Source organism: Anabrus simplex, chromosome 3 (assembly GCF_040414725.1).
Source record: "Anabrus simplex isolate iqAnaSimp1 chromosome 3, ASM4041472v1, whole genome shotgun sequence".
Classification (NCBI taxonomy): Eukaryota; Metazoa; Arthropoda; class Insecta; order Orthoptera; family Tettigoniidae; genus Anabrus; species Anabrus simplex.
The window spans coordinates 519,453,590-519,463,057 of record NC_090267.1 but is presented as its reverse complement, the minus strand read 5'-3'; the positions used below and the strand labels follow the sequence as shown (position 1 = coordinate 519,463,057).

At 39.7% G+C, this 9,468-nt stretch overlaps 1 protein-coding gene across 1 annotated transcript in view; it reads right to left on the bottom strand.

Moving 5' to 3' along the window:
* LOC136866889 (receptor-type tyrosine-protein phosphatase H) overlaps positions 1-9,468 on the bottom strand; it is an 819,913-nt gene that overhangs the window by 601,630 nt on the left and 208,815 nt on the right. Inside the window, exon 5 of the mRNA XM_068227107.1 lies at positions 9,024-9,329. Within this exon, the coding sequence (XP_068083208.1) occupies positions 9,024-9,329 (306 nt within the window). The remainder of the gene's footprint in view (positions 1-9,023; positions 9,330-9,468) is intronic.

The window sequence follows — 9,468 nt, the reverse complement described above, 5'->3', positions numbered from 1 at the left end:
TTTGAAAAGTACTGTATGTTTAACTTCACTCTAAATTGTGATAGCACATTAAGTTTCTTCTTACCTTCTAAACTGTATTGTACTGCTTGGTTTGTAACTAGATGTATAGTAGGGCCGATGAACTTCGATGTTAGGCCCCTTTAAACAACAAGCATCATCATCATCATCATCAGATGTATAGTATTTGCTTGACTCTTTGAACTTGTAGGAAGCTTTTATCAAGGAACGTCTAAGTTGTGTGTCTCACAGAACATGTAATTTGTATTTTACAAGTTGTGTATCGGCACCTTCCGCATGACTGAATTTGTTTCGGAATTCATTTGTAAAGTCCATTGGTAAATAATATTTTTGAAAATCAAGGATCACGGTTGATTTTTCCGGAAACTGCAACCAAAGCCATCTCCATGCCCTTGGTAGGTTCCCATCCCCTTTCCACGTTCCCGTTTTATTATCATCAAGTTGGCCCTACTGATATTTACCAGTGTTGTTATCGGTGGAGTTCCGCGTAGTTCATGTGATGTTTTATTGAGTGTGCAGTGGTCTTTGGTACTGTGTAATTGCACTTACTTTCCTCCCTTTACTGTGTTTGGTGTAACTGCTGAAGTTACGGTTACAATTGTGGTTAAATGTATGGTCTTCGTCATATTCCAGAAATTTAGAATTATTATAAGTTTAGAAGTTAATTTTAGTACAATAATAATAATAATAATAATAATAATAATAATAATAATAATAATAATAATAATAATAATAATTGTACCGGGAGGTACACCTCAACCCCGCACATTTAAAAGAAGCGCCTTAAGGAACTCTATCTATCAAACAAATCGTGAAACAGCTACTCAATGAACTTGGGACACAAATCAGAAGATGTCACTCATGAATAACAGAGTGTTGTGTTATTTTAAAGTTTCCTAAACTGACTGGATTTATTTGTTTTGTTTTGGTGTACAGCAAGTAGTCTGAACCTTTCTCCATAGATGTCCTTAAAACACTGAGGTCATGCACTCTGGTGCAAGGTGGAAGAATTTGTAATTTAAAGTTTTGTGTTTCTAGGCTTTCATAACTAAATCAATGTTCATTTATTTTGTTATTTCAAGGTTTGCAACACTTCCTTCTCATCCCGCCAGCTTTTGAATCTGCCAATTAGAAATTCTGTATTTATTTTTCAGCCTATCACAGGCTTCTTGTAGATTTTATTCGGCCAATAAAAATGCGAGGGTGTGTCCGGATTTAGTCCAGAACCTTCTCGAAACCTCCCCTCGGGTATATAAACTGCGGCTTTTTCAAGCTACCTTGTCTTATAGATCGCGGAATTTCTGAGAGTGTGTGTTAAGACAGGACGCGGGGAGCCACATTCTTCGACAGGCAGTACATCAGCCCAGGTAATGGCCACCAGTTTTCTATCTCTGTAGCTATCTCCGCTAACTTATCCGAGAGGAAGGTTCTAAGCTTTAACTATGTAACCGAGTGATTTCTAAAATGTAAATTACTTCTTGCTAATGTAAAACTTCATAAAGTATCTAACTGTAAATCGGGGATAGAGAGTGCGTTACCCTCTTGAGTTCCCCTTCAATTTATCTCGACGTGACTACGATTGTGTTACTGTTTCTCTTTCTGTAAAGAATTAATTAACCTTCTTTCTAGTCACCTCAGTAGCTTGAAATTAGCCTCTGCATCATCGGGTCACGGGCCCCAGTAGAGTTTTAAACTTGGTTTTCAAGGAGCGCTAGTGTACGCCTCCATACATTTTGTGTTTGGGCCAGTAATTTAGCCTGTTCTTCTTTCCACGAAGGCCCAGTAGTTTGGGTAATAAATACCTCTGTGTACCAAAATTGTTACTTTTAGTTTGGGCCTAGAGAGGTCGAGTAATGTAAATCTACCCTTTATGTAAACTTAAAGGTAGAGCTTGTAAGCTCTTTCGTTGTTATGTAAGAGATTGCTGTAACTTTGAGGGGTGCCTCTGGAAGGCTGTAAATTTGTATCGGGTGGAGCAAGGCGCTCTGTCTTGGGATATTTTTCTCCTTGTCTATATAAACGCTACATTGGTGACATTGTAAATTTATAAATTAGGGGCTTGAAGCCCAAATGTGTAAAATTCCGTATTCTGGGGTTTTCTATTATTATGTCGAAATAGTCATTGTACCTGATACTTTGTTGTTTTCACTAAGTGAATAATGTTGTTGAGTTCGATTTTCAAGCCCACGCCTTATTTCACCTCTCTCTGATCCACGAAACCCCAGTAACAACAACAATAACAATAATAATAATAATAATAATAATAATAATAATAATAATAATAATAATAATAATAAATGCGTAACGTCCAGTGTTAAAGTAAACGTAATTGTGGTAGAATTAGGTTTTAAACAGATGTTTTCGAATGTACGATTAGAGGTGATAGTGTGAGGTTTCGGTTGTTATATTTTGAGACCCGAGTGTTATTATGTTTGTAAGTTTCTTTTCTTTTCAGAACTATTACGCCTTTCCTTACTGATGTCATCTCTCGCCGTTTGTTTGTTTATCGTGTGTAGGATACGTTGTTTAAGGTCCAGGTAGTTGCGAGTCCCTGAGATCAGTGTTGTAGTCAGGCTGGAATGTCCTCGTGTTTCAGTAGAATGCCGGCATTTGTAGAAATGCCCGATGAGTTTCTTAGAACGGTGCGACATGATACCTTTATGGTAATCCTGAGGGGCGGATTTTATGTAGAACCGACGTCCAGAAGTAAATCCAGATGCATCTTCCAACATAACGACTGAGGCTTATGGAATGTCTAGTAATTACTCAAGTACCATTAGTGTGAAATTCAAGTTAATCAGTAAAGATTCCGCTCGGAAATTGTGTGAAAAATGTCTTCATCTTTTAACGGATACATTGTAATTGTGCCTTTGCTGGCGGGACCTAGTGTTTAGTCTTGTTACTTTCATTGATCTGTCTCAGCTTTATCCTTGGCTTTGACAAAATGAAAGTGACTGAGGTATGAGTGATACTAGTAATGCCATTCCTTCTGCAGCCAGTCCCTGCTATGAATGATGTGAAAATATTGCTCATAGGGTCGGTTGGTCATGCATTTCAGTGGGCTTGGCAGACTGATATGTAATAGCAACTTCTGGCTCGGTGAGGAAAGCAACGGGAAACTACCTCACTCCTCATTTCCCTAGTACGCCTCTTCAGTGATGCCTAGGTCATCTATGACAGCTGATGGCAGAGCTGTTGAGGATCCAACCAGCCTTCGGGCTGAGGACTAAACATACATACACACATACACTTACACACATTGTAATTGTGCTGTGTTAGGTAGAGAGAGCTTTGCCTGGTCGTACATGGCGGAGACGGTAGGTAGATCAGTTCAGCTGTTGTGTTGATATTAAGTACCGGTAATGACAATCGAAACGTACCTACAGCAGAGGTCGATTGACTCCTCGTGTTTTGCGATTACATCGAAGGGAGGTCGATTGTATCCTCAATATTATAAAGGTTAGGTAATGTGTATGATTTCGGATGTTCAATATTTTAGTATTTTACCATTTCGATATTTAGGTGAACACAGTTCACGGTTGACATTTTTCTTTCCGAGTTGGGGTTGGATTGATGGTGCACTTCGAGATCTTAGATTATATTTGTGATGTTTGTACATGGTGGTGGTGGTGGTGGTGGTGGTGATGGTTCTAGTAGACATAGAGCAGGTAGATGGGATAGTCTTCGCTTTGCAATCGTAACAATAGGGTTCGTAGAGTATGTTTCAGGCATGGCAAGTCCGGTTAACTGATGCAGCTAAGACACTCATCCCGATTTAGTGTCGAGTCACCTAGCTTGCACCAGATCAGTCGAGTACTTCACCACCAGCCCATGGGTATTTCAAAGTTCCATGTCCATGATTCTAAATCATCATTAGCGTTCTGATATTATATTGACATTGATGTTTGGGATTGTAGACGCTTTTTATGGACAGATTGTATTTAAGATTCAGGCCTACTCACAATTTTTTAAGATGGATAGTTTTATTTTAGTGTTCCTTTGATAACGTACTGGAGCGATAGCGCAATAATTTAGTTGTTACAGGCTTATCGAGATCAAGTGCGATTGTTCACATAACTGACCCCATCAAACAAATAAATAAGCAAACAAACAAATCAAAGCAATTTCATGAAACATTGCAAAAGTTAACGGAGTGAATGTTAACCATTTTAATCAAAACCAGTGTTCGGCGTCGAATTGTTCTTTAACGTAACCGTTCTAATGATAACTTCACATAGTTTGTTCAGTATACAATCAATTTCGAACCGTAATCGATTACTGAGCGTGTTGGACGTGCGGTTAGGGGCGCGCCGCTGTGAGCTTCCATTCGACAGTTAGTGGGATCGAACCCCACTGTCGGCAGCCCTGATGGCGGTTTCCGTCGTTTCCCATTTCCACACGAGACAAATCCAGGGTCTGCATCTTAAATCAGGCCGCGGTCGCTTCCTTCCAACTCTTGGCCCCTTCCTATCCCATCTCGCCACAAGACCTATCTGTGTTAATGTGGCATAAAGCTAATTGTCTAAGAAAAGGTATTCAGGTAAGCTCACGTGATAAAAAGGGCATTAGCCTGAAAGTCAATGTTTCTTCCTCTTTGTTGAAGATCAACTTCTTCTACTAAAAGTAAACGTTGCTGGTCAGATCTGGAACTTGGTCTTTGTGGGAGATGCGTTGTTGAGCATTTGTTTAATATTTATCATTTTGACTTTGTGACTTTAAGGCACACGATTATTTCGTGATCTAAATCATCAGGACGAGAAACCTATTTTAATATCAGTAAATACAATACAGCTGGAGATTAAAGGTTCCAGGTGATGGACACGGTACCCTGCGTTGGTGTTACGTTAGTGGACAGTCGTTATTATAGCAAACGTCTGAAGCTCGGTTCCAAGATTCAAGTGGACCAACGCACGGTTTAGACTTTCAGGTTGTTGCTTCACCGTAATGATGATGGCTAGCAGCGTCCCACGCTTAAATGTAAAGTTATTGAGAAGCCGTGCGAATTTTGAATAATTTGTTAATTAATGTTATTTTATGTTTAACTGTTGTATTTTCGTCGTCCATTACATTTTCCCCTTTAAATTAAATAAATTACAACCGTGTATTTCGAGTAGTTAGAAGCCTCCGTCGCTCAGACGGCAGGGCGTCGGCCTCTCACCGCTGGGTTGCGTGGTTCAAATCCCGGTCATTCCATGTGAGATTTGTGCTGGACAAAGCGGAGGCGGGATAGGTTTTTCTCCGGGTACTCTCTCATTGCAGCAACACTCTCCAATATCATTTCATTTCATCTGTTAGTCATTATTCATTACCCCAGAGGAGTGCGACAGTCTTCTGCAGCCGGCACAGTTCCTATCGTCGACGGTAGATGGGGCTTCATTCATTTCTTTCCTGACCCGGTCGAATGTCTGGAAACAGGCTGTGGATTTTCATTTCGAGTAGTTAGTCATGTCAGCAAGTGACGAGGAGCCCGTAACTACCCTGAGATACAAGGTTCTACCATAGCGAGTAGAAAGTAAAAGTGTGATCTCTCCCCTAGTTCATCGGTTCTCCGCTTGGCCGCTCTTCTAGCAGTAAGTGAGTTTGATTTTACAAGTCAGCATACGAATAAAAGACAAGTATTCATGCAAAACATTATGCTTTTGCTTACCATTCGAGAAGTCAGTTCCCGGATACTTTAGATAGCTTCCGGGTAGACTTTGTGCTCTAAGAAGATTTCAGTTCCTTTCTTATCTGTCTTCTTATAAAATAAAATCGACGCATTCTTTAATGTATGAGTACCACGAGTTTAGGGATAATGCCCACAACATGATTATCACAAAATACTGTGCAAACTGTCTAACCACTCGTAAAATATATCGCCCAATAGACTATGTTCACAGGAGAGATTTTGTTCCACTACACTTTCAACTAACACGAACACATTACAAACTGCTCTTGAAGGATGGGTGAGAAAAGTGCTGTCAACGCTGTATTTATTGCTATAGTCCCCAATAAATGTGAGGACTGTGGCAAGTATTTCTTCTGTAGGCTTTCCGTGAAATAGGCTGACACATTTAGGACATTTTGTGACTTTGGATACGTTGCGTACTGCACTGTACATCTTCCTACATAATAAATCAAGCACGCCTTAGCAAGACTGTGGCTATCATTGTTAAGTAGGCCTAAATTGTTCTTCCAGTCCGGTAAGAGGTCATCCCTGTTATCAGTGAAGTCTAGTGCTTGCCTTATTTTATTTTGTACTTTTTCTACTACAGTCTCTTCTACCTTCTTAGCCATTGTTCTCATTTTATAGGTGAAAGGTGTCAGTTAAAATTTGGGTTCACAATTACTACCCGATGACAGGGCAAGTTTTGTTGAGTTATAAATAGACTGCAACATGTGTAGATTCAAAAAATCTGTTGTTGACGGGTGGTCGTCACAACTTAATGAGCGTGGTATATTTAAGTGCCGTTCTAGTGGATCTTGATTTAATTTGGCTGTGAGCACATATCTGAATCCGTTATTCCATCTGTATGGTTCTCTCAATTGTTACTCTTAGGGATTAAAGAGTTCATTCTTGTGCAAAGTATTATCCTTCCCACTGAGTTTATCTCTCCAGTTTATTAAGGTTTGATGCCATATTGAATCGTTATAAAGAGATCCTGTCGTTGTAGAAGCATGTAATCAGTTAAATCTATTAGGATATATAATTCCTTAGTGAACGTTTCTGTCGGTTCACTGTCTTCAAATCCCTCTGAGTTCATCTGTGCCATTTGAAACAGAATTACTAAATAACTGAAAAGAAAGTCTCACGTTCATTCGCTGAAATGAAGTGCAGACGTTAGTAGGTGGCAAAATTTCAAACCTGCAAATTTATGACAGTTATCCATTTCAAAATCCTGTCAATAGAATTTAAACTCCACAACTTCGTTATTGTAATAGACTTGCCCTTCGTCGTGGGAATTGTTTGTGATGCGCTTAATTACGGTACATGTACAGCATCTGAAAAGTCGCGCAGAAGAGCACTTGACCTTCCCGTCTCTTCCATTTATTTCGAAACATGTTTATTAGTCTGATGTGAAACCAATAATTCTAGTTGTAAGTTGTTCCAGTTGTAAGATCATTTAGATTAAAATTCGTGACAAAATATCACCAGGTGTGAAATTTCGGCTTGCATACACAGCAATAGGGGCTCAAACATGAACACTAACGCATGATTTGAGAGTTTATTTTTCCCGTGTTCTCAGGCATGTTCTCCTAAATTTACGAATCCATTAACTTTTAATGAGCTGTTATTAAACCGAACCTCTTCTCTTGTTTTACTTCGTCAAATACGAGAATTCCCGTGCGATTGTTTTCACTCTTCTCATCGCAGAAATAGTTCTCTATAGCACTAATAGCACGGGTGTTCACCATGTAAGGGCACTGCAGACCTTCAACTAATTTTCAAAAATGAGCCTCCGAAGGAAGGGAGTAGCATTACATGCCTTAAACTGTGTCTATAGCCCTCAGGAGATTTCATTTTAAATAAGAGACTATGTAAAACGAATTCATTGTAATATCTCATCCCTAGCTTATTTCTTAGCTGAAAGTTTTTAGCATGGTGTCAATAATCACCTTTTGCTTCCTGCTTAATGTCGGCTCACTTAAATAATTGGAGTGTAATTTGGTATATCTTAGTTCTTTGGTTGTTTTTCAACCAACAAAACCTTAGCATTAGCTATTTTCAATATTTATTACGGATAGTCATTATATTACGTCCCTGTCTCTTTAGTTTGTTTGTAAGTGAACTTACTGTTTTTAGCTGTGTCTGAACCTATTTCAGTTCTTTTACCACTCTCAGAAAAAAGCTTCGACATTTAATTCTCAGTGAGGCCTGTGTGATTTGTTTCTTGAATTTTCCTCCGTCTTCGGACGCTGTCTTCTAGGAGGTTTCTTTTTTTCTTTAATTGTTTCGTGAGATATTGTGGCGAATTGGGGAATATATGAGGGAAGCGCCAGTTTTCAGTTCCTACCTATCTCTAGGAATTTCTACCTCTTCACCTTGTATTATACTTGAATCTGATTTAACTATGAATCATCACAAAAATGTGAATCGTGCACTTCAAAAAAAGGTTTCTGTCCTTTCTGGGAATCGCCTTTCCCCATTTTGAATGTTCTGCTTCATTTTTAGGTGGTTTGAAGAAGTATACATTTCGTATTTTTATAGCCAGACTTTCAGCCTGGAACGAAGCAAGTAGACATTTGTCCTGTGTAAGTCTTATAAGCTTAGCACTATGTTTACACCATCACCAAATCACATGCTCTTCTTTCACTTAACAATAATAAGTTTTTGCCTTCAGAGAACAACTCTACCGAACATAAACACGTTACAACTACAGATACCAACCCTCAGAGACTAACGGTGCCACTCCTAGCGGGCGATTCATCACAGTCCCGTATACCAGCCAACAGGGAACAGTTTAAGAGCTAACACTTTCTCTTCTATTGGTCATGGTTCTACAAAGATAATCCGCACACTTAGCTGAATGATGAGTATGTGTTCAACATTGTTCAAAACGTTTCTAAATATTACTGAACAAGTTCATGTACAAAGACATTATCTCCTAGCGCAATTCGCGAACAGAAATAATTCTTTCAAAATGTCCTGCATATAGGCATCTCAGGAGCAATAAGTGTATTGGAATAGAGTTCCTCGAGGAATTAGAAGATCTCCAAAGTGTCTTCCATCAGGGTAAGCGACCCCACTGCTCTCTGTTGACACAATACGGAACTTGTGAAAAACAGTTTGGTGCCTGCTCGTCGTGACGTTCTATGACGTGAAGCAAACTGACCCCCACTCCACATGGTCCCCAATATACACCTTCAGTTCTCTTGTGAGAACGATGAGTCAAACTACTTTATACACATTAAATAAATACTCTGTTCCTGGAGAAATATGGTCAGAAGAGGAGAAGTGCATATCGCTACAAAACTCAGTTTCTGGAACTAGAATAAGAGTTACAACAAGATTCAGAAGCACTCACCGCCTTCAGCCGTTGTTGCGTAACCAGTGCCAGTCGCCTCTTCCCCACTTTTCGTGTTCACGGTGACATCCACTTGATAGTCGTAATAAGGTTGCAGATCAGAGAAGATGACTTCAGTTTCTTCTCCAGCAGTGACATTCTTTGTGACAATTCCATCAATCTGTTCACAGCCACCTCCTTTGGGTCCTTGGGGAATCACAGAAACTGTATACCCTGTTACATCGGCCGGTACACAGCCAGTGATGTTCCACTGAACGGTCAGACTTCTGTCGCCACCGCTGACCACCACTGCTGGAGCGTGTGGATCTGCAAAGATACAAAACAGAGAACACTCATAGAAGAAGTCTCACTCTTAGAGGAAACAAGATATCGCCAGAACACAGGAAAGAGGCACGAAGGGCATAAAAGCTCAATACAGTCGGACCCGGATCACAATAAGAGCTTG